Source organism: Xyrauchen texanus, chromosome 31, assembly GCF_025860055.1.
Source record: "Xyrauchen texanus isolate HMW12.3.18 chromosome 31, RBS_HiC_50CHRs, whole genome shotgun sequence".
NCBI classification, from domain to species: domain Eukaryota; kingdom Metazoa; phylum Chordata; class Actinopteri; order Cypriniformes; family Catostomidae; genus Xyrauchen; species Xyrauchen texanus.
The window spans coordinates 3,660,538-3,685,630 of record NC_068306.1 but is presented as its reverse complement, the minus strand read 5'-3'; the positions used below and the strand labels follow the sequence as shown (position 1 = coordinate 3,685,630).

The 25,093-nt window shown below is 40.9% G+C and overlaps 1 protein-coding gene and 1 pseudogene across 1 annotated transcript; one reads left to right on the top strand and one right to left on the bottom strand.

Annotated features, from left to right (window-relative positions):
* The window catches only part of LOC127625049 (zinc finger protein 208-like), a 632,925-nt pseudogene that overhangs the window by 472,872 nt on the left and 134,960 nt on the right, over positions 1-25,093 (bottom strand).
* On the top strand, positions 10,830-24,922 carry LOC127624963 (zinc finger protein ZFP2-like). The gene is given in 4 exon segments (XM_052099946.1): positions 10,830-11,293; positions 14,506-14,700; positions 14,783-15,155; positions 19,493-24,922. Coding segments are annotated over 4 exon segments (2,019 nt in total). The 5' UTR covers positions 10,830-10,891; the 3' UTR covers positions 20,542-24,922.

The following is a 25,093-nucleotide window of genomic DNA, read 5'->3' as shown; positions in this document are numbered from 1 at the left end:
AAAGAGTTGAGTGGACTAGAGAAGATATCCTTACCCCGATGCTATGTCAGCTCACAGATGGATCACCTGTCCTGCAGATACGACATCCACGTTTTCTGTAATGCATCTGAGCAGCATATGGTTCCGTGGCCTATCTGCGGACAGAAGACAAAGAAGGTCAAGTAGAAGTCATCTTTATCGCCGCCAGATCCCGCGTTGCGCCCCGCAAGCAGCAATCTATACCCCACTTAGAGCTGTGTGCCGCTCTTACTGGAGCACAACTCTCTCAACTCCTGACTACAGAGCTTACAATTCCCATTCACTCCACCACGCTCTGGTCAGACTCCACCACCGTGCTCACATGGCTTACTTCCAGTTCATGTCGTTACAAGGTGTTCGTAGGAACACGGGTGGTAGAGATCCAAGAAATAACAGCTTCGTCCACCTGGCGCTATGTCAGATCCGCAGACAACCCAGCGGATGACATCACGCGAGGCAAGCCTCTTCGTGACCTTGCTACAGGGAGCCGGTGGAGCCAGGGACCGGCATTCCTCAAGCTGCCACCTGATAGTTGGCCCGGACAGCCCTCTCTGTCGTTTGAAGAGCCGAGCAGTGAGTTAAGACAGTCAGCCTTCTCTGGGTTAGTGACCACAACTGCACACTCACTTCAGTCACCGCACTATAACACGCTGTCGGAGTGCCTGAACGCCTATGGGCAGGAGTTTCACGGGGCAGCCTTCACCTCCAGTGCTGATCTCCAAAGAGACGTTCAACAAGCAGTCCTTCGCCAAGCTCAATCAGAGTCCTTTCCCGATGAGCTGAAGCTTCTAAAGTCAGGCAAACCAGTGTCAGCCACAAGCAGACTGGTTTCACTCTCCCCTGAGCTTGACGCTGCTGCTGGATTGATTCGTGTAGGAGGCCGTCTCCGACACTGTGAGGTACTAGAAGCGGATGTTGCTCATCCGGTGGTCCTCGACCCTCGACATTCTACTACAGAGCTAATTATCAAGGATTATGATGAGAGACTGCGTCACCCCGGAACAGAGAGACTGTTCACAGAGATCAGAAGGACATACTGGATTCTGAGAGGCCGAGAAGCTGTCCGCCGATACCAGCGCCAGTGTACAGAGTGTAGAAAATGGAAAGGTCGTCCAGAAATTCCCCTCATGGCCGACCTACCGGTTCATTGCACGCCGAGGGAAGCCTTACGAGCTGTTGAGCGACCAAGGCACCAACTTTAAGGGAGGGGAGCGGGAATTAGATGACTCTTTCGCCACCCTCCAAGATGAGCTACAGAGTCACCTCGCCAGCCAGCAGATAAAGTTTGTTTACAACCCACCAGGCGCCCCTCACTTCGGCGGTTGCTGGGAGAGAGAGATCCGCTCGATCAAAACAGCCCTCAGAGTGACCATCGGGGCTCAGACTGTCACTGAGGAAGTCCTAAGAACAGTTCTGGTAGAGGTCGAAGGTATTCTCAACTCAAAGCCCCTTGGGTATACCTCCTCGGACGTGGCTGACCCTGATCCAATAACCCCATACTGCTTCCTAATCGGCCGTCGAGACGCATCCTTACCTCAGGTAGTCTACCAAGAGTCCGAGATCCTGAGTCGCAGACGCTGGCGCCACAGCCAACTATTGGCTGATCATTTTTGGAGACATTTCCTCAAGTACTACTTACCTAGTCTCCAAGCGCGCCAGAAGTGGAGGACCGAGAAGAAGTCGTTGGAGAGTGGAGATGTGGTCATGATTGTCGACCCCCAACTTCCTCGTGCTCTCTGGCCAGTAGGCAGGATCACCCAGGTGTTTCCAGGCGCCGATGGGCGGGTCCGGACAGCCAGTGTAGATGTCAAGGGTAGGACTTATACACGGATCGCGGCTTGCCTCATCCAGCTTCCAGCTCTACCTGAGGATGACCAGGACAAAATATAGACCTTTTCGAGATGATCGAATTCAGTTCTTGAATTCAGGGGCGGCTGTACAAAAGGCCCGGATGCCCTTAAATGTCCTGGACGATTTCGACCAATCACAGCGCACAAGGTTGCTATAGTGACATTCGTGCTGAGGCGAACTGTGAGGGAGAGAGAAGAGGCATCACAAATAACCACACACATACATACCAATATGTAAATCTACCAGCTCTTCAGTAAACAAGTGAAGCTTGAACCTGCTTAGTGTGTCTGTTCAACCAAGCGTCAGCTCATACAGTTCTGACCGACTGCCTGCTGCGTTTCACATCCATTTAAAATTTGTCTACAATTGAACCTCTCCATTTCAACAATACATTGTTGTAACAGCAATATCTCCAAGTTTTGTTTTTCACTGTAAAAATGTCATGATTTGCCAATGCAAAGAGAGTGCCGCCACTTCAAGCACTGATTATAACACAAACAAATCATCCTCCTGGCGGCTTTTTTTTTTTTGTCAAAAGCGACAAATCCAGCGACTTTTACTGGTGTTTTTGGAGACTTTTGTGGTGTTTGGAGACTCGAAATCATGAATCACTCTGTAGTTAGGCCCAGGCACGTGCACACATAGACATCAAAGGGGGCTTGAGCACCTGCCCTTTTTCTTCCTCGAGAGAAAGTGCCCTTTTTTCTGGGGTGTTTTTTTATTTTTTTATAAATAAATTAATATATATATATTCCTGTTTGCGCACAGCTTCCCTGTCAAACGAATATATTTATTGAATAAAAAATCAAAACATCAGGTCGGTAGATGAGATTTTGTCGATGCCTGCCCTCCCTCCCTCCCTCCGCGTCGTGTACAGTACCTCGACTATACAGCTAATTAGCCAAAAGCAAATATAGTTAACTTGTGTCTTGCTAACATTCATGACTCATGAGCTACTAGCTAATGTAATAGGTTAGCTAAAGTCTAGCTAAGGCAATATATCATGGCCATACAGGCTAATGTACTGTACTTATTGGAGACATTACAGGTGAATACAGTCAAATTTGTGTTTAATAACGTCATCACAATCGCCACATTGATATGCAAATTAGGTGTTAACTAATTAAAATTAGATAATTTGCTTTATTTGTCAAGACACTACAGGTGAATAGGATACAAGTCTCGAAATTGCAACCATTTTGGTCGCATATGCTCCCGAAATGTCATCTGGGCATCCTAAAAATATATTTGGGAGCATCTGTGCGAAAGCAAATAATTGTTGGGACACAACCGGTTTTCATTTCTCTACAAAATATTCGCTAATTACTGCACTATGTGCCTGCTGTGAGCTGATACAGTGACCAGTCATCCGCTACGTTCAACATTTCATAACCAATTTAACTTTACATTCTTGATCTTTACATTCTTAAATCTAATGCAGATTTTGGATTGGTTAATATTAGCCGTCAATCACTCCTTTTCACCGTGCTCCATGTCACGTGACAGGGAGCTAACTAGCATGCAAAATGTAAAGAGCTGAAGAGAGAAGATGAATAGAACACAGAGATTTCTTTTGTAAGCCGCCTAAAGTTACAGCTAATGTAACTCCTGAAGTTGGTGATGGCGATCATGTGGTGAATCTGGATCCACCAGCAGGAGTGAGTGTCTCCGCTATAAAAAAGGCTCACTGTAAAGTCTGTGTGACAGAGGTTGCAGGCAAGGGCGAGTCTAGCCCCTTTTTAGGGGTGCTTCAGCACCCCTAAAAAGGAGCTCAGCACCCCTAAAACTTGGAGTAAGTGTTGTTATTCTAAAATTTTTGTTCGTCTTTGACAAGGTTAAATAATGTCCAAAACATACTCCGTAGTTTGTGGTTTAAAATGTATGTGTTAAGGATAAAAATGAAAACACCCCCGCTTAGCAAATGGTGTCATCCTCTTCTCTTCTTCTACTTCTCCTCTGTACCTGCACCGCTCAGCACGACCGTCATCCAGCTCGAAACACACGCAGAGGGAGAACCCGTTATGTAGTGTTGTGAATCAACTGAGTTGCTCCAAAGCTGTGTCTCACACTTCTTTCCTTTTACCTAGAGTTGTTCGATTCGAAACCATATCGGTGAGTACTGGAGTCAGTATCCTGAATCACCATGGTACACCTATAATAAGTGTTTATTTTTGGACTATTTTAGTCCAGCGGGTCGCCGCCGCTGTGGAGTAGCACAGGACCTGGGTGACTCGTCCATAGTCATAAGCGGAGAGAAGTAGCGCCGGTTACAATGTTCTTCCATAAGACGCATGCAGTTCTGTTTATTAACTGCTAGAGCGTGAAACAAAAACAGCAGCTCGACAAATAAACTGCGTACCTGTGTAGTGCGTACGTGTGTCTCTGTTGGTAAAGTTTATCGTTAATTTGATACTCATTTTAACAATCGGGAGTCGTGTAAACATGACATCACGTGCGTCTTTTCTGGTCAGTCGTCATGGAAACATGAAGCCCTGGCGTTTGGACCAGAGTGAAACAAACATATCACTGTATACCACCAGTATGTGTGAAAAGCATTGAAAGAAAAACCTCTAATTAAAAAACGTACCGTTCCCCTCAAAGCCTATAATGGACATCCAATTGAAACACGAGGAGTATGCAGATTAAAAATACAAGTAAAAGGAAAGATGAAAAGTTTGATGTTTGTTGTAGTTTCCAATGGTCATGAATCTCTGTTAGGAGATAAAGCGTGTGAAGACCTTCAGTTGGTTAAAAGAGTGTATCAAGTCAACAAGGAAGCTGTAGTCTTACAGACTGTCTGTGACAATATAACTGACATTGTCAAACAATTTTAGGATGTTTTTGAAGGTCAAGGCACATTGCATTTTACCTATAAAATACAACTGAAAGATGATGCTTCTCCCATCATACATGCTCCTCGGCGGGTCCCTGCACCTCTGCGTGAGCCCTTGAAACAGGAATTGGATCGCATGACCCAAACAGGAGTTATACAACGGATTGAACAACCTACAGATTGGGTAAATTCTATAACTTGTGTGAAGAAGCCTAATGGTGACTTAAGAGTGTGCTTAGATCCTTAAGACCTCAATGATAGCATCAAAAGAGAACATTACCAGATACCCACCCGAGAAGAGATCATTAGTGACATGTCAGGAGCTAAGTTTTTTAGCAAATTAGATGCATCTCAAGGATTCTGGCAGATTCGATTGGATTCTGAGAGTAGCAAGTATTGTACATTTAATACTCCCTTTGGAAGATATTGTTTTCTTCGACTTCCTTTTGGAATCAAGTCAGCTCCGAGATTTTCATCGAGCCATGGAAACCCTTATTGAAGGTTTAGAGGGTGTTCGTGTATATATCGATGATATTGTGGTGTGGGGGTCCACCCTTCAACAACATAATCAGCGACTAGTAAAAGTGATGGAAAGAGTTCGAGCACATGATTTAAAGCTCAATCAGAAAAAGTGTCAATTTGGAGTCACCGAGATAACATTCTTAGGTGACAAGCTGTCTGGGAAAGGTGTGGAGCCACACCCAGCAAAAGTGCAAGCCCTCCTTGATATGCCTCCACCTACTGACAAGAAGGGAATTCTGCGTGCCATGGGAATGGTGAACTTCCTAGGAAAATTTCTGTCAAATCTTTCAGCCAAAACTACCCATATGAGAAAGTTGTTACAAAATAATCAAGAGTTTGTGTGGACTTCAGTACATGATCAAGAATGGAAGCAGTTAAAGGAGATTCTTACTACTGAACCTGTCCTTGTTTTTTTTGATCACACACGACCAACTAAGATCTCTACAGACGCCTCTCAGGATGGATTGGGGCGGTGCTTCTTCAGGCCTTTGAGGATTCCTGGAGACCTGTGGCATATGCTTCTCGATCTATGACAGAGACTGAAAGACGCTATTCTCAAATAGAAAAGGAGACCTTGGGTTTAGTATTTGGCTGTGATAAATTTCATGGATATGTATACGAATTACCTACTTTTACAGTAGAAACAGATCATAAACCACTAATATCTATCATTCAAAAGAACTTAAATGATATGACACCTCACATTCAACGTATGATGATGAAATTACAAAGATATTATCTGAATCTTGTGTATACACCTGGAAAGTATATCATTGTGGCTGATGCACTGTCTCGAGCACCAGTAGCTTCGGAGATCAGTAATATGGACGAAATTGAAAGACATGTGAGTATGGTGTATTCAGCTCTACCAGTTTCAGATGAGATGTTAAAACTGATCGCAGAGGAAACTGCAAAGGATGCTGAACTGCAGAGGGTTATTGAACATCTTCATCATGGATGGATCAAAGGCAAGTGTCCACAGTACTTTCCATTAAGGGCTGAACTGAGTGTGGTTGAGGGCATGCTGTTGAGAAAAAACAGAATTGTCATTCCAGTGTCAATGCGCCAAGGCATGCTTCGTCGAATTCATGAGGGACATCTTGGTATTGAAAAATGCAAGAGAAGAGCTAGACAAGCTGTTTTTTGGCCTGGAATTAATGTACACATTGAGAAATACATCAGTCAGTGTGACGTCTGTCTGAGTCATCATTATAAATTGGCTAAAGAACCTATGATGATAGCTGCTCATCCTACTGAACCGTGGCAAAAAGTAGGAACTGATCTTTTCCAGTTGAATGGTAAGGATTATCTGGTGGTTATCGATTATTATTCCAATTATCCTGAAGTTGAACAGCTCCGTCATACAACATCGAATGATATGATTCAAGGTATGAAAAGCATGTTTGCAAGGCATGGAATTCCTCATATTGTGCAAAGTGACAATGGTCCTCAGTATAATAGTCGTGAATTCAGGCTGTTTGCAGAACAGTATGGCTTTAAGCATACTACTTCAAGCCCCCTTTATCCAAAGGCAAATGGTAAAGCAGAAAAAGGGGTACAAATTGTAAAAAGGCTATTGAAAAAAGCCGCCGCAAGCATGTCTGATGTAAATCTGTCTCTTCTGAGTTACCGTTCTTCTCCACTCAGTTGTGGATTATCTCCTGGTGAGTTATTGATGAACCGAAAACTGCGTGACACGCTGCCAAAATTATCCCTGAAAACAGAAAACAACAGCCTATCATTGAAAAAGATGCAACATCTTAAAGAGAAGCAGAAAGAATATTATGACAAGGGAGCTCGACATTTGAAACCTCTTTCTGAACGAGATACAGTTAGAGTTGAGGAGCCTACTGGATGGAGAAAGAAAGCTACAGTTCTAAAAGAGGTAAACCCAAGATCATATCTGGTTCAAACTGAAGATGGCCAGACATTGCGGAGAAATCGACAGAGCTTGCTTAAGACTGCAGAGCAATGTCCTCCTTTGGATGAGCCAACCTTGTCTATAGAAATGCAGTCTTGTGAAATGCCCTCTGTTGATCTGCAACATCATGAAATGCTATCTCCAGGTATGCTTTACTCTCCAGAACAAATTTCTGAACTTGATTTACCTGTACCAAAGACTGACATGCCTGTCTTACGGAGAACTAATCGAGTTCGAAAAGCTCCTGTTCGAATGGACTTATTAAAAAAAAAAAAAAAAATTTTTTTTTTAATAATTTTTTTGTGAATTATTAGTAATTGTGAAACTGAAAAAAAAAAAAAAAAGGGAAAAGATGTAATGAGTATCTATTATGTGATGAGTGCTGATATATGCCTGCAGGTGGCAGTAATGTGTTGTATAATATGAAGTGCATTTGCTAGAGGAAGTAGGTTGTAATAGAGACATGCTTTGTGTTCCATATGGAATAAAGACGCCAGTACCAGCCCTTCTTTGTATCTTTATTTGTTGTCTCTGGAACAATACAGCGCTAACGTTGCTGGGAAAGATGAGACGTATACAGTGACGTAAGACCTGGCTCTGTGCTGGCTCTTTAGCCTGTGGAAAAGCAAACCGGTTCTTTGGAGGCTCATCAGTCGAACCAACTCCGAACCGGCACTAGCTCTGAACCAGCACCTGGTCCTTGTTGGTGGAAAAGGGGTATCATTGTTGGTGTCGGTACACGATCCGTTCTACGCATGCGTAGTAGACACAGTAGAAAACGCACACGCAAATGATAATTCTGTTTTGCGACGCTGATTTTGATTTACGACACTGCACGATCTGTTCCACGCAAATGGAATGTAAATGTAAAAACTTGAAACTGATACATTATATAGATTTATACAACATGTTACGTCACGTGATATTTTCAAAAATAGAAGATCGTAACAAACAGTTCAAGTCAAGTGGGTTTATTGTCATTTCAACCATATACATCCATATACATGTTGATGGATCATGATGACCAAATGAAAGCGTGGAGGGTGCTGAAGGAGTCAGTGAAGTGCTATGCCATGGAGCATTTCACGTTCATTTTTGAAAACATCCAGGACATGGAAACCTTCATGATTATTTGCAAAGACACCCTCAACCTGAGAGTAAATGCTGGAGTTGGGGTGCACAGTCACCCATATACATTTTGTTAGCGTGAGTGTATCTGGGTGACTGTGCACCCCACACTCTGCATGTGTGCGTGTGTGTGTGAGAGAGAATTTTTTACTCTTAAATAAAGATACTCAAAAAGTGTACTTCACTACTGTTCACCGCTGGTCTCATGTCACTTCTGTGTGTACACATGCTTCTTTCAAGTCATGTCCATTGTCAGTTTGAAATACTCTATAACGTTTCCCCAGACTTGTTTGTAGTTCTTTCTTCATGTAAGTGCAGATCGTCTAGGCAGAAATGCATATTATGTTCCTTATAGTCTTCTGTAAACAACATTGAAGGGATTATTTTCATCATTTAGATTATATAGATATTAGCCTATATAGACCCATACTAATACAAAATTACTCAACTTAAAAGTTAACTAGTACTAGCAGCTTTTAATTATAAAAAACGACACAAACCGTCTTTGACAATACTACTGACCTCAGACCAAAACACGGTAAATTAAGCCTAATATCAATGAATCGCAAAAGGAGAGTATGGAGGAAACTGATCATGTATGTTCATGTAACAACTCACAACTCCTTTATTATTTTGGATTGGCAACCACGTAAACACATCGTAATGCATAGCGTAAGCTACATTTAAAAGCATCAAAATAGACCCGCTGTGAAATGTTAAACACAATACAACTAACGTTACACAAATATGCCGCAAGTTGTGCCGCCTGCAACCGTCAAGTGTTTCATCGCATGCGTGGTACCGATAGTGTAGGAAAACCGTGACGTTGTCTACTACGTAATTACACGCATGCGTAGAACGGATCTTGCAGGTGGAACGGATCGTGTACCGACAGTTGGGTGTTGATGTAGTTAGAGTTGATGATAAGTTAACATGGAAGGAACATATCAGAAGGATAAATACCAAGTGTAAAAAGATACTAAATGTGATGAGATGTATAACAGGGTCAGAATGGGGGGCAAGTAGGGCTGCTAGTAAAAATGTGTATATAGCATTGATAAAATCAGTATTAGATTACGGGAGCATTGCTTATGGATCGGCAGCAAAAACGACATTAAAGAAGTTGGATGTGGTGCAAGCTCAAGCTCTAAGACTATGCTGTGGGGCTGTGAAAACAACTCCTGTGGATGCTCTTCAGGTTGAGATGGGGGAAATGCCGTTGCACAGTAGACGTAAGCAGTTAATGATGCACTACTGGATAAATTTACAAGGGCATTCTGGGGATCGACATCCTACAACTTAGATCCTTCTCCCATGTTGGGAGAGTGAAAGAGCTAAACGGGGATGCTTTGCATGGAGATGTGGGGAAATAGCTGGAGACATGACATTAAATCAAGGAGGATATATCCCGACAGTGCCATTATCAGTGACACCACCTTGGTTGTTTCCTCCAGTGTCAGTAGATTTATATTTCCTGGGAAAAATGCAGGGTCAAAAAGGATTTGGAAATATTGCAGTACTGGTGGAAGATAGAATACAAACACTATATCAAACATATGTTCAAATATATACAGATGGATCCAAGGATCCTAATACAGGGAAAGCAGGTTTTGGTTTTAGTATTCCTACATTGCATGTTTCTGGTAAAAGAAGGACTTCAGATCATCTATCAGTGTATACAGTAGAGATGTTGGCAATTGTAATAGCATTACAGAAGGTAGAAGAATTACAAATTAAAAATGTTATTTTATGTACAGATTCATGCTCTGCATTAATGTCACTGCAGTCATTTACATCTAACAGCAGGCAAGATGTAGTAAATGAGATCTATGAAACATTGTACAGAATTAAAAATATGAACATGCAGGTAATATTTATGTGGATTCCAGCACACAGAGGGATTAAGGGAAATGAAGATGTGGATGCATTAGCGAAACAGGCTCTGCTGCAGGAGGAGGTCTTGTGCGTTCCACTCAGTAAGTCTGAAGCTAAAGGAATAATCAAACGAAACATCATTAAGGAGTGGCAGAACAGTTGGGATACAGGAAACACAGGGCGACATCTCTATATATTACAGCAAGATGTGGGTACAGGAAGGATAGCCAGAAGAAACAATAAAGAGGAGAGCATCTCGACAAGGCTAAGGGTAGGACATACTAGGCTTAATAAAACGTTGCACTTAATAAATAAACACCCTTCAGGAGTGTGTGAACATTGCCAAATAGAGGAGTCTGTTGAGCATGTAATTTTTCACTGTCAAAAATTCTCTCGAGAGCGGGAAGGATTAAGGGAGGAAAGTAGAAAGTTTGAACAGGAAGAATTAAGTTTAAAAAATGTTTTTGATATTGAAGTAGGGAAGTTATTCTGTTATTTGAGAGAAACTGGATTGATAATTAGAATTTAGGGGCAGGAAATATTATTAGTATTATTAGTTTTATTTATTTTGTTTTTTCAAGGGAAGGAAAGCTCTGATCCACACTCCAACATAGTAGGTGGCGGTAATGCACCATAATGCTGGTTGCCACCCGCCATTAAACGTAACCAAGAAGAAGAAGAAGATGTAGTTAGAGCAGTAGTGAGAGACAGAAAGTTTTAGATCGAGTTTTAGAGAAGCCATAATGGTAAATTATTGTGTTTGTGCTGGTTGCACGAATTCCAGCCTGTCAGGACATCGTGTCCATCATTTTCCTTCTAGGAAAAACAAGGCTTTTCGGTCTTGGGTGCGTTTTGTGCAGGTGAAGAGAGCAGACTTCACTGCCGCGTCTGTTACCACACACTCGGTCGTTTGTGGCGCACATTTCACTCCGGAGAATTATCGACCTGGAGATTTGTTGGAGTCTCGGATGGGATTTCGGAGTAAGGAGCACGTGAGGCTGATTACTGATGCTGTTCCCTCGGTGCACTCGATGGAATCAAGTCCACCGTCAAAGTGTACACCGGATTTTGGCGCAGGCTGGACAGGAGGACAAAGTGCTAATGTTAGCAGACATTCTGTGCAACGAAAACGAGGACTTAGCAGAGTAAGTCTTACTTTTAATTATTTTAACTCTTAATTTGTGTAATTTCGTAATAATAATAGTATAATATTTGTATATAATATATTTTTTATAATATTAAATATTTAATATTTACTTAGTATAATACAGAGAGAGGGAGAGAGACTGAGCTTTAGGACAGAGCTCATTTATCAGAAATGAAACATGATATTCTCAGATTTCTTCTTGTTTTAATATTTTAAAGCGTCACAAAACCGCCACATAACATGACAATAAGCTTTGTTTACGATTATAAAAAGAGCAAAGGGAGAAAAACAACATGTTGAGAAAAAAATCACATCAAAATAATTAACCCGATCACATGTCGAACTTCTTCCTGTTGATGTTCTGGCGGGTTGCAAACCAGCTATTGAGCTGCATACCGCCACCTCCTGTGCTGGAGTGGGAAGTGTTTGTGTGTGATTCATTCCAGTCCAGTAGATGGCAGAAACGCACCGCGAGTTGTTTTTCCAACCAGCATAAAACACGAGATGAAACAAGAGCTGCAGACAGTTTGAGCGCGCAGGTACGTATTTTATGTGTTTTACATAATTTATGTATTGATGTTGTGTGCACATCAAGATCTTTGTTGATGTGCTGTTTTTCTCTCTTTGTCGTTTTAATGACCATAAACGAAGCTTATTATCTCCACATTATTTTGTGATGGACGGATGGAAATGTGTTCACTATAATATACTTTACATCAGGGGCACTTCAACAACTTTCTTGCGGGGACCAAAATGTTTTCTGTATTTTTCTTAGCTAACACTTTCATCACAAGTAACATGTTACTTAAAAACACCCTTGATACTGTGCTTACTGTATATTGAATTATAATTTTTTAAGGTCTGGCCATAAATTCCTTCATAAGGTCTGGCTGAAGAACAAACATACACTCTTAAATAACAAATAAGTTTTGGTCAACTTTATTTAAAATAAACAAACAAGCAAAACATCATTTTAACATTTTATGGCTATTGTTTACAATTTATTAAAACTGTACAATTTATTAAAACAATTTATTTAGACCTGCTAAAGCCCTTTCACAATATCAACACACACATGAAAACAATTGTCATATAAACTGTCATGTTTACCTAAGAAATAGGCCTAATACATTTAAAATGTTTTCTTTTTATATATATATATATAAAAAGAGAGATTAAATGTATTCTTCCAATTTCTATATAAAGTACAAGCCTATTCAGTGAGGGAATAATTAGTCATGCAAATATTGTGAATTTGAACACAAAAGTGCAGATAATCGTTGGCAAACTGAGTTGATGTTCGTGATTGAGAGGGCTGACTCACAGATTTACATGCAACCAAATATAATCAGGATATCTGCAGGTTCAGTTATCATTTTTTGTTTTTACGAGAACTACCGTCCCTGAACGGATGAGACGCCTGTTTGTCATTTCAAGAATTATGAATAAAAGAAAACTTTTCAGCACATTTTCTTTGAACGTTCAGTTTTCATAATCAATGTCTCTTTTGTTGGCTAATGTGCAGATATGCTGACAACATTTCTGTCTCAACTGCACTGATCATTGTTTACATCTGTAGATTTGACAACACCACATAACTAAGCAATTATATATATATATATATATGTATACATTTGATTGGAATATTGATAACGGCTGAATAGGGTTGCCAAGTGGCAGAAAATTTCTAGAAACTTTCCAGAGTAAGTTAAGCTGGGGAATTTTGGAAATGTTGGAAAAAACTTTGGGCATTTGGCTTTATGCTGCTGTATCTTTGTGGCATTCTTAACAAAAGGTTTTTGCACAGTATTTGCAAATGTACACAGTCTTTCCTTCCACACATCAGATGGCACACGTGGCATTGTTCTGTAGAATAAGATTAGAAAAAAGCTTGTGAAAAACACATTCAATGCCATGCAAAGCTGTAGAGCTAATATATAAAGCTAATTTTTATAGTTAGCTAAAAAATTTGGAATATTCTGGAATGCTAAAAATATTTTACAATTGATGCTGGACAAATTAATAGATATTGGCTAGATGAATAGATGAACACTCCTCAATCAGCATGCTAAATCAAACTGTTACCTATTATGTAAGAACGTACGATAACAGAAAACTGGCTAGCGTAAGGCAGAAGAAACAGTATCACAGTTGAGCCAGCTAGCACCATGATACCTAGCTTACATCTAGCATATGCTACTGTATAAACACATTTTGGTTTAGTATTTGCTAGTTAAAATGTAATACCATATATAAAATATATTTACCCTACTAAGTTAACCCTAGTAGTATCATCAAAACTTACTTGACTAAATGTAGTCCTTGGGCTCAAATGCAGTAGTGTGGCTTCAATAGTCCTGCTGCAGTAAGTAGTGTGTTGTGTGCATGTGATTGAGGAATGCACAGGGTAGAAATTCAACTGAATTTGCATTAAATGTGGTTGTTTTAACCAATAATATGCTGCAAGATGTTTTTCAACCACATTTAAGTTCCCTGTTATAGGCTAATTTTGCAAATTTCCAGTTTATTCCCATATTTTCCCGTTAATTCCCATGGAAAGTTTCCAACTTTGATTTTGCAACCCTATGGCTGAATGCTGTTGCATGTATCAATGAGCGTTGTTAAACTCATCACTGATTGCTTTGGCTCGCACCTTTGAACGCTGAGTTTTGCACAGAGAGCACTCTGGTATTTCAGATGGCGAGACAATTTGATCAAAAATATAACAACAGCAAAGGACCTTGTGAAGTTGCTGGAGGAAACAGGTAGACAAGTATCTATATCCACAGTAAAACAAGTCCTATATCGACATAACCTGAAATGCTGCTCGGTAAGGAAGAAGCCACTGCTCCTAAACTGTCATAAAAAGTCAGACTACAGTTTGCAAGTGCACATGGGGACAAAGATCTTACTTTTTGGAGAAACGTCCTCTGGTCTGATGAAACAAAAAGGAGGAAAAAGGGCGAGGATTGCAAGCCAAAGAACACCCAACATTCTAGCAACTTATTGTGAGAAGCTTGTGGAGACCTACACAACATATTTGACCCAAGATAAACAATTTAAAGGCAATGCTACCAAATACTAACAAAGTGTTTGTACATTTCTGACTTTAACTGTATACATATGTACCATCTTAGAAACAGATTTAATAATAGTCTTTTCAGTGTGATGAATGTCAGTCCATTATAATGAGGATGTTTTTGTGTTCAGATGTTCATCATGAGAGAGCAGGTGGATGTGATCTGCTGTAAATCAGTAGGAACTGATCTGTCCATGCTGGATATTGATGATTTCATCACAGAAATCTCTCAGCTGAAGAAAGAGGTGACGTCACTGAAGACAAAACTGATGGAGAGAGAACTGTATTCATCCTGCACCTGTTTTGAGCGAGTTAAAGTTGAGATTGTAAGTAAGTTTGAAATGATGTGATATGACTGTGACTCTGTGATGATGAACGGTACAGATGTGATTGTGTTGTGTTTGTCAGGAGCTGGAAAAGGTTTCCTGTCAATCTTCAGTGTGTGTGACTGATGGGACCTCCACAGAATGTCAGGATTCAGTGTGGAGCGGCAGAGATCAGTCCACACCACAGCAGCTGCTGGACAAACTCTCTGAACAGAGATCCAGAGACACACAGGACTCACAGCTCACTTTACTCTGTTCTACTGATGCTCAGGAGAGTGTGTGTGACAGTAATCAGGGTGATCAAACCTCCACAGAGTCTCTGACTTCTGTCTGTAACGCTGGAGAACAGCAGATGCTGCAGACACCAGTGAAGATTGAAGTGAAGCAGGAGGAGATAAAAGAAGAAAACACAGCAGAGGAACAACATACTGATGAAGATGATTTTATTCCTTCAGGTATTTTCATCATTTAATGTTGTTTTACATTTTCATTACAGTCGACTGTCATGTAAGAATCTGTTACCAGATGATTTTTGTCGCTCAAAAGTTGCTGTACACAGCAATAAAAAAGTTTTATTTCTGTGTTAGAAGTGCTCAGTTGTCTTCACCCACAAATGAAAATTCCCTCATCAATTACTCACCCTCATGCCATCCCAGATGTGTATGACTTTCTTTCTTGTGCAAAACACAAATTAAGATTTGTAGAAGAATATTTCTGTAGTTCTATACAATGCAAGTAACTGGTGGACAGAATTTTTAACCTCCAAAAAGCACATAATGGCAACATAAAATTAATCCATACGATTCCAGTGGTTAAATCTGTCAGCAGAAGTGATATGATATATTGACAGATCAATATTTAAGTCTTTTGTCTATAAAATTTACACTTACACTATCCCACCTGTGCATGTTTACGAGAGGTCTTCCGTTTTTTTTTTTTTATCCTCCCTGCCCAGTAGTTGGCAAGGCCGATCACAGATTTTAATACGAAGATTGATCGATTTAGATGGGCAGCCGATCGATGGGTACATCCCTAATAGGGTTGCATGGTTTACCGGTACTAACTAAGTATTTCAATACCAAAAATATTTAATGGTACGATATCATCTTGTTGCTAATTTCAGTATCATATTACAGTATGCTGTCATTAGCAAAATTATATGAGATGTGACACTTTTTAGATGTAATTAATGACAATTTGAAAATAAAATAAAAACCTCGGGATATGGCCAATCGTGATCATTAAACAGCAGAAGGATGCAATTTTTTATATAGTCACATGCGCTCTACGCTACATAATGAACAAAAGGTGCCGCTCTGTTCTGTCTTCTGCTTCACAAACACGCACAGTCGCACACACATACTCACACAAACACAACACACACTGCTGGTGCTTAATTTTCATGCAGTGTGTTTGAAGTATAAATGGCTGTTAATATTAAATGAACTCCTGTGGTTCAGCTCGGAGATTTCAGCTTGAGAGTCTCAACGGTATTTTCCCAGCATTCATTGGAAGCCTGATATAAATAACCCATCAAAACAAGAAGAACACAGACATCTTTCAAAATAAAAGTCCAGCTTAAATGAAAGCTCTATTCAACTGGATGCATGAAATTGAAGACAGGAAAATTTAACTACACTATAAAAATGTAATATTCATAAAGTAGCAAGAATACACATAACAATAAAATATCTGATTGCCTGTGGCTCAAGGCTGCTATGGCTGTATCACAACATGCTATTAAAACACATGCATTTGTGATATTGCTTACAGATAATAATAATAATAATAATAATATTAAAACAACCATTTCTGGAGAGAAGGTCTGCCACACCGATCTGCGCCCCGGTCTGTGGATCACCACAAATTTCAATGGCTGAAGTGCCAGGTACCAACGGGTGATGGATCCTTCATGCGGTGGAGCCACTGGAGTGGGGCATTAACTGAACAGAGGGTGAAGGCCTGCCCCAGCAAGTAGTAGTGGAGGGTAAGGACGGCCCACTTAATCGCCACACACTCCTTCTAAATGGTGCTGTACTTTGTTTCCCTCAGAGTGAGTTTATGGATTATGAGCAGCACCGGCTGCTCCCCCCACCTCCAGCAACAGCACTGCCCCAACCCTCTGTCAGATGCATCTGTCTGCAAAACAAAGGGGAGAGAGAATTTTAGAGAATGTAAGAACAGTCCCCCACAAAGTGCAGATTTTATTTTAGATTTAGAAAAGTACTGTTGTTGTCCGAATCGATTTATTGTCCAATAATCAGCTCACATACTGTACGTGACGTAAAGGTAGTGCCTTGATCGGTGATGATTTCTTTCAGAATTCCCACCCGGGAAATATTTTGAAGAGTGCCTCCGCAACACTACGTGCTGAGATGTTGCGCAGGGGCACCACTTCCGGATATCAAGTTGTATAATCCACCAGGACTAATACAAAGCGATATCCTTGTGCCGACCGCTCTAATGGTCCGACGAAATCTATGCCAATTCTTTCGAGAGGGGACCTCGATTAGCGGTAGAAGGTGCAATGGTGCTTTGGGATGGCAGGCGGATTCACCAACAAACATTCACGGCACACTGCACACCACCTGAAAACATCCCTGTGAATGCCCGGACAAAATAAACGGGCAATTATAAGGTGCCTGGAAGAGAGTTTTCCCATGGCTCTTTCGGTACTAATAAATGGGTTGTATTCTCTTTTGTTTGAGTGTCCTGTATCACTCGATACAACCATTCTTTAAAAATTTATAAATATGGGTATGCGAGCATGCCGTTAGACTGGAGCTGTTGACCATCGATTAATCTCACTTGGTCAAACTGCCTACTACTCTCACTTGGTGTTTGAGGGACTCGTCATGTGACTGCTCTAGAGGGAAATCCCCTTCAGGGCGGGGGCTCCCTCCCTTACGTCATAGACAGCGTTGGCAGCGCCTCTCCTGCCATAGCATCACACACCAAGACATTATTTCACCTTAATAAATTCTTAAAATCAGGCCAATTCATCCGCAAAATCAGTGGATGGGTGAGGTGGGAATTAACCGTGGCCTCTACTCTATGCTTTCTCCCCCTGAATGGTAACCACGGATACATATAATTATCCCGGTGCACACACCGCACTCGTCTATTTGTGCCCAATGCCCTGTCTTGTACCAGGCGTTGATGGACAGAGGTTACAGTTGGGAATAGCCAGAATCCACCAAAGCTTGACCGGAATCCCCCTGGGACTTACTGGTATCCGATACGCCCCACTTCAATTGGGGTGGTGTGTAAAACATTGGGGATTCGGACCAGGGTGCCCACCTCCATCACTGGACACCAATCCTGGAAATGTCCTGGCTCCCTGCAGCTCCAACAGACCAGCCCAGGCTTTGCTACCACACCCATGGGGCTGGATTCGCCAACCTGGGAGGGATAGCGGGGAGAGACAGGGTTAGCATGGGAAAGAGATTTGGGCATGAGACCGCCCTGTTTCCTGGGGGCTGGGATGGTAAAATAATGGGTGGGGTTGGGATTTGGGGAAAGGAGAGAGAGAGGAGAGAGAGAGACTCTGCTTCATTGTTACCCGGAAACGCCGTCTTGTCGTCCTCTGCCAGTTGGACCGCATCCTCCAGCAATGCCGGACGGTGTTACTGGACCCACTCAGCCATGCTACAAGGAAGCAAGGACATTAACTGTTCCGGTGTCACCAGATCTATGATGTCCTGGCTGCCATGGGACCCCAGCCAGCAACCATTTCCGGCAGGTGTCTCTGAGCTGCTGCGCGAAGGCAAACGGGCAGCTGTGCCTTCCCAGCTACAGGAAATTGAAAAGTTGGCAGCTCTGTTCTGGGCTACGACCGACCTGTTGCACGATGCTCTCTTCAGATCGTCATACACGAGGTTAGTGGCGGGGAGTTGTTGGGCCACTAGTTGTGCTTCTCTGGAGAGCAGTGGCAGAAACTGGGCTGCCCACTAGTCAGAAGGCCATCTCCACACCTTGGCCGTCTTCTCAAAGAGATAGAGGTAGGCTCTGGAACGCCTGCCGGTCTATGTTCTTTGGCCTGGAGCAGGAGTTGAAAATGTGGTTCCTGCTCCAGCCGCAGCTCGACAAGGGCTTGATGCTGGTTTTGTTGGATGTCGGCGAGGGTCTTGATCACTTCACCCAGTGATGAATACTCCATGACAACGCAACTCCTTCCAAGACTCCCGGGTTTCGGCACCACTGGGACAAGTTTGGAAGTTCGGACACAGGTGGAGTCGGGAAACAACAAAGACGATCACATAAGTCTTTATATTTCAGTCCCGTTGCACACTCTTTGTCTTTTGGAATCTTCACACAAAACTTAAACACTCTCATAACAAACTCTCAGAACTTACTCTTAATAACATAAAGTCTTAAAAGCATTGACTCTCAGAATACATCAACACCGCACTCTCGTGTTGCTCTCTCCCCTATCTGGTGTGTTTTTGCTGCTTTTTGAGGTCTCCCTCCACTATCATTGTAACAAGAAACAGCTGTTAGAAATTACGACACAGACAACGAGACACACCAATCCCTCTCTCCCGCAAACAGACACTAAACCACGCCCCCATCCCCATATCATTTTAAAATAGAAACTTTTTGCTTAATATGCTAATACAATGATAGATGGATGGATGGATAGATAATATAATATAATATTGAATCAGGAGCCAATTCCCACCCCTGATAAATACGATTTGTTGTGTTCTGCCATTAAATTGGGGTTTCATTTGATTTCTTTTTGCATTTGTCCCTCCCAAATTGATTTTTGTCAATTTATTGTTCATTGTAGAGCTGATGGAAGTAAAAGAGGAAAGTCAAGAGCTTAACGAAGTGGAGGAGAAACATCGTGATTTTACAGCTGGAGAATACGTTTTGAGTGGCTCAAAGACAAAGAAGAATTTCTCACCAAAAAAGCCTCAAAGAAGAGCAGCAAAGAAATCTTTCAACTGCTCTCAGTGTGGAAAATGTTTCTCATATAAAAGCCGTCTTCATATTCACATGAGAGTTCACACTGGAGAGAAACCTTATACGTGTCATCAATGTGGGAAAAGTTACGCATCTGCTGCCCGATTCAAAAATCATCTCCACGGTCACTCTGGAGAAAAGCCATTTGAATGTGATCAGTGTGGTAAAACCTTTTTTTTGAGTTCAGTCTTAAAACAGCATCTGAAAACTCACACAAATGATGAGCCTTACAAGTGTTCTTCTTGTGGAAAGAGTTTTGCACTCCTGTCCTATTTTAAAGAAAACCAAAAAATTCATTTCGGCATGGGGGTTCATATGTGCTTTGAATGTGGGAAGATCTTTACTAAAGCCGGCAACTTGAAACGGCACCAAAGAATTCATACTGGAGAAAAACCTTACAAGTGCTCACTCTGTGGAAAGCATTTCACTCAGTCAGAACACCTGAAAACACACGAGCGAATCCATACTGGAGTGAAACCTTACAAGTGTTCACACTGTGGAAAGAGTTTCGGTGTGTCAGAACACCTGAAAACACATGAGAGAATCCATACTGGAGAGAAACCATACAAGTGCTCACACTGTGAAAAGAGTTTCATTAAGTCACAAAACCTGAAAATACATGAGAGAATCCATACTGGAGAGAAACCTTACAAGTGCTCACACTGTGCAAAAAGTTTTACTCAGTCAGAACATCTGAAAAAACATGAGAGAATTCATACTGGAGAGAAACCTTAATAGTGCTCACACTGTGTAAAGAGCTTCACAGTGTTACAACATTTGAAAACTCATGAGAGAATCCTGGAAAGAAATCAAACCACTGCTCTTGATGTGGGAAAAGTTGAAGCACAGCAAGTAACCTACAGAAGCATATAAAACAGAATTGCCGAAGTAGTCACAGTGAGCAAAAATCATTCTAATGTCCAACGACTTTAAGTTAATAGTTTGAAATTCAGATGAACCCAATGATTTCTCCCAAAAGGGTAGCATCATCTAAAGCCCTATTCCGACAGGACTAGTATTCCCTGAGGAGATTAGGGAAATTTGTGTTTCACAGACGCACTTTTGTGATTTTAATTCCATCCGAATCTTACAGGTCTTTGTTTTAATCACGCAAATGTAGTAGCAAATTACCGACTGTTTTTCAAGGGTCCTCTGAGAAATCGAATCGCATCCGAAAACGAATGTCTGTGATTGCTGATATACATTTTTGCAATTTTTCAGCAAATGGAAGTGCAGCATAGTTCAAGTGGGAAGACTTGCAGCTGTACATCATCACATCATTAGCTGGGTAATTCCCTGCCAATTGCATGTAAGCCATTGCTTTATAAGTCTGCTCACAATCAATCACATTGCTGTTTCAGTGCACTAACACGGCAACCTCCACCACCCCACCACCACCTGTTGAGCCCTGTCCCGCAGGGGGTACGCTCCTCGCCCCTGCCTCCTATCTCCGGCAGGATATGACGGTTCCGGGTACAACTCCCTCGGACCGCCGGATGGGGCCTATGCAAAAGAGAGAGACATTAATTTCTGTTTTACATTTATCAAATAAATGGCATCTTAAGCTTCACTCAAGCCTGCGAGTCTTCCCAATAGAAGTATTTTGACCAACATAATCTACTGTGAAGATTGTTATTTTGCGTGCAGATTTTTTGCCATCTGACCCAAAAAAAAAGAGTTCACAGATAAGTCTTGATTATTTCAGTGTGTCTATTACAAGCAGACACTCTGATAAACTAGGGATGTGTGAGACTAGTCGACTATTAAATTGTTAAGGCTGAAACGATTAGTCAGCATTATCAACAACATCAACAAAAAAAATAGTTGACAAAAATTTCCATTGTCATTTGATCTCATTTAGAGTAACACAAGATCATATGAAACTCTAATGATGGCGCTTGATTGAGGAGAGGAAGAAGTCTAAACTTTCCCAACTGCGTAAGGCAGGGCAATTGGTAATTCACTTGCATTTTAAATAAAAGCAAAAAGCTTCATTGGCCAAAAAAATTAACTTCACAAAAACCCAAATTTCACTGTTTTCTGGTCCTGGCACAAAATGACCAGCTAACATAATTTCCAAGGAAATTGCTGCAAAGAATATTTGGCCCGACACAGGACTCATGGTAGCGTTCACCTTTTCTTCACCAGAATATCGATTTTCCAGATGTCCCAAACAGTCGTAAGGGGGCTTCATCAGAGAAAATATCTTTGCACCAGTCTTCTGCTGTCCAATCCTTGTAATTCCTGCAGAATTTCAGTCTGTCCTTGATGTTTTTCTTGGAGAGAAGTGGCTTCTTTGCTGCCCTTCTTGACACCAAGCCATTGTCCAAAAGTCTTCGCCTCACTGTGCGTGCAGATGCACACACCCCAACCTGCTACCAATATTGAGAAAGTTCTGCACTGGTGGTGGCACGATCCCGTAGCTGATTCCTCAGGAGATGGTCCTGGCACATGCTGGACACTCTGGGACGTCCTGAAGCCTTCTTCACTGCAGTTGAACCTCTCTCCTTGAAGTTCTTGATGATCCTGTAAATGGTTCTTTCGGGTGCAATATTCTTTGCAGCAATTTCCTTGCATGTGAGGCCATTTTGATGCAAAGCGATGATGGCTGCACGTCTTTCTTTAGAGGTAACCGTCGCTAACAAGAACACAATGATTGGAAGCACTTCTTCCCTCCTTTTATAGCATCAGTCTGCTCTTATAATCCAATCAGAATGATAGAGTGATTTCACCTGACTAGTGCTCGTTCACACTTTCCCAGGTGCTGCTGATATGATTAGTGAAATGATGTTTGCTGGTCATTTTGTGCCAGGACCAAAAAAATCTGATCACTCTGCACAATAATCTAGAAACAATGTGAATCAACACCACAACAGCTGAAGCAGAAAACTGCCTGAATTAATTTCTGTCTTCTGAGGAACACGAAATTCGATTTTTGGCAGTAAAATAAAAGTGAATTGAGACTGAAACTGACATTCTCACTAAAATCTCCTTTTGAGTTCCACGGCAGACGGTTTTCGAACAACAACATAAAGGCGAGAAGTGATGACAGAATTCTCGTAACACTTTACAATAAGGTTACATTTATTAACATTAAATGATGCATCATGAACTAACAATTCATTTGACAGCATTTATCAATCTTAGTAAATGTTATATAATATTATTATTAGATTAATATTCTGTATCTTGAAATTAACATTAACCAAGATTTATTTATTATATAAAAGTGGTGTTTATTGTTAGTTCATGTTAACTAATGTTAACAAATTAAACCTTTTGGTAAAGTGTTCCCAAATTAGATTTTTTTGGGTAAATCATCTCTTTGAGAGTACAAGTCAATTCTCTTCAGTTGCATTAAAAATGTCTGTTTAATATTAACAGAATGCATTAAAAATGTTAACAGATAAAATCCCATAAGGCATTAATGAAGATGATTTCATTGGAGTTTCTTGCTTGTTTTTTGTGTCAAAATTACGGACAGCGTTTTAAGTAATGACGGATTAATCTCGCGCTCACGCAAGATTCTTAGGGGGGAAAAAGTGAGTCAAATTAAAATGTGCGAATCCATAATATGCGCGATAACGGTAAACGGCATGTCAGCGTCTAACTCAATGTGACAAGCAAAATGTCAAATTAAAAATAAAATGTCACTCTACCAACAACAGAATTTGTATTATAATGCTAATTTAGCATTTCTCACGGCCATCGATGATAGTGCTCTCTGGCGCACACGAGCAAACAGAGCGCGAGAAGAGCGAGCACATCCATGACGTGAGAAATGCTAAAATATGATTATAATACAATGATTTTTGTGAATGTGTTTTGCCACAGATTTTGCAGAAAATGCAAGCACTATTAATGCAATGCAGGTTATTATTTTTTTAATTATTTGTTATTCTTAATTGTTATTCTTTCTGATTGCACTGTGTTGTGCATTTTAATACCTGGTGGAAACACCTGAACAAGTAAGCTATGGAAGTAGTCACTTCAATATTACGGGTGATAGACAGACTCATCTGGCAATGCGTTATACACTGATGCATGATTAACAGCTTTAAATATTTCTGTTAATAATATGAAACCGTATTTTGCATTATTTCTATTAAAAATACAGTTTATCCTCATGACAGTGGGATTCGTTTTAGCCTATATCTGTGATAAACTGGCATCACATGAGCCAATCTCCATCCTAACATGAAACTGCACTTGTCACAAACACATGAAGATGAAGATTTCCTGCATCCTATAAACTTACATCATCAGCGAGCATCAGAATAGCCTATCATTCGGTATGGTATGAATTTAACCATGTGTTATGATTAATGTCATAATTGTTGAATTTAACCATGTGGATTACTCAAACTCTAGTAGCTTTTCTCTCTTGATATAACATGTCTACAGATGCAGGATATTTATATGAATGAGCAAAGTCAGCTGTGTGCCTTTAAAATAGATTTGAGATTGCATTTGTCATGTTTTGAGCATGCGCTGTCGCACGCACACTCTCTGAACAAGAGCAGGGGGGTTTCATAGAGCAGCATATATTTAAGAGTTTGCGTTCATTTTTGAGCAAGAGCCAAGGATGTCTTTGAAGAGATTTGCGCCTGCGCAACCGGCACATAGATGCACTCTCGCGTGATATGCATGCGTTCATGACATTAGCAGTATCATAACGCCATAGACCTAGGGTTCTCAACGAGTGCAGGACCGTTCAAAGGATGCCAGGGGGCACTGAGAGCAAATTATTAGAGAGGGGGGGTGTAAGGTTGCAAATGGGGGGCGTTTATAATGCTCAATGGACAGCGCGAGCGCAAAGCAGGTGCGTTTTACTCTCAGACTGGACTCGAGCTCTTTAACGCACATCTCTGGTCATTGCAGTGCTGTGAGAAGCATTGCGGAAACCGTTCGGCACTGATTTCTACATGACTACCCTTGAATTTACTATAGTATCACTAACTGAACTTTAGGCAGAAATGTATTCATAGTACATATTATCATTTCACTACTTCAGCTCTATTCAATTTGTCATATGTTATATTGGGGGTGTGAGGGAATATGCATTTTATTTAAATGTTTATATTTTGTTTATTGTTTTTACATGTTTAGAGTATTCCTACTGTTTGTAATTACAAAAATGCCATCATTTGTTTTACAGAAATCATGTTACATCTCACCAAGGTAGTGAAGAAGATCCATGCTTACATGTGCTTACTGTGGTCTTCTTACAAATACCACTGTAAAAACTATGAAAATAAATAAATGCATTTTAATTTTCATGAGGGCAATTGCAAAATACATTTGTTTTAGATGAAATGGAAATTTCAAGAGATGACTCATTTGAATCATTATGAACCTGATGAAAGGAGTTCAAACTCAGTCACACTGTTAGAATAATTTAGTCACATAAATGAACATAAATAAA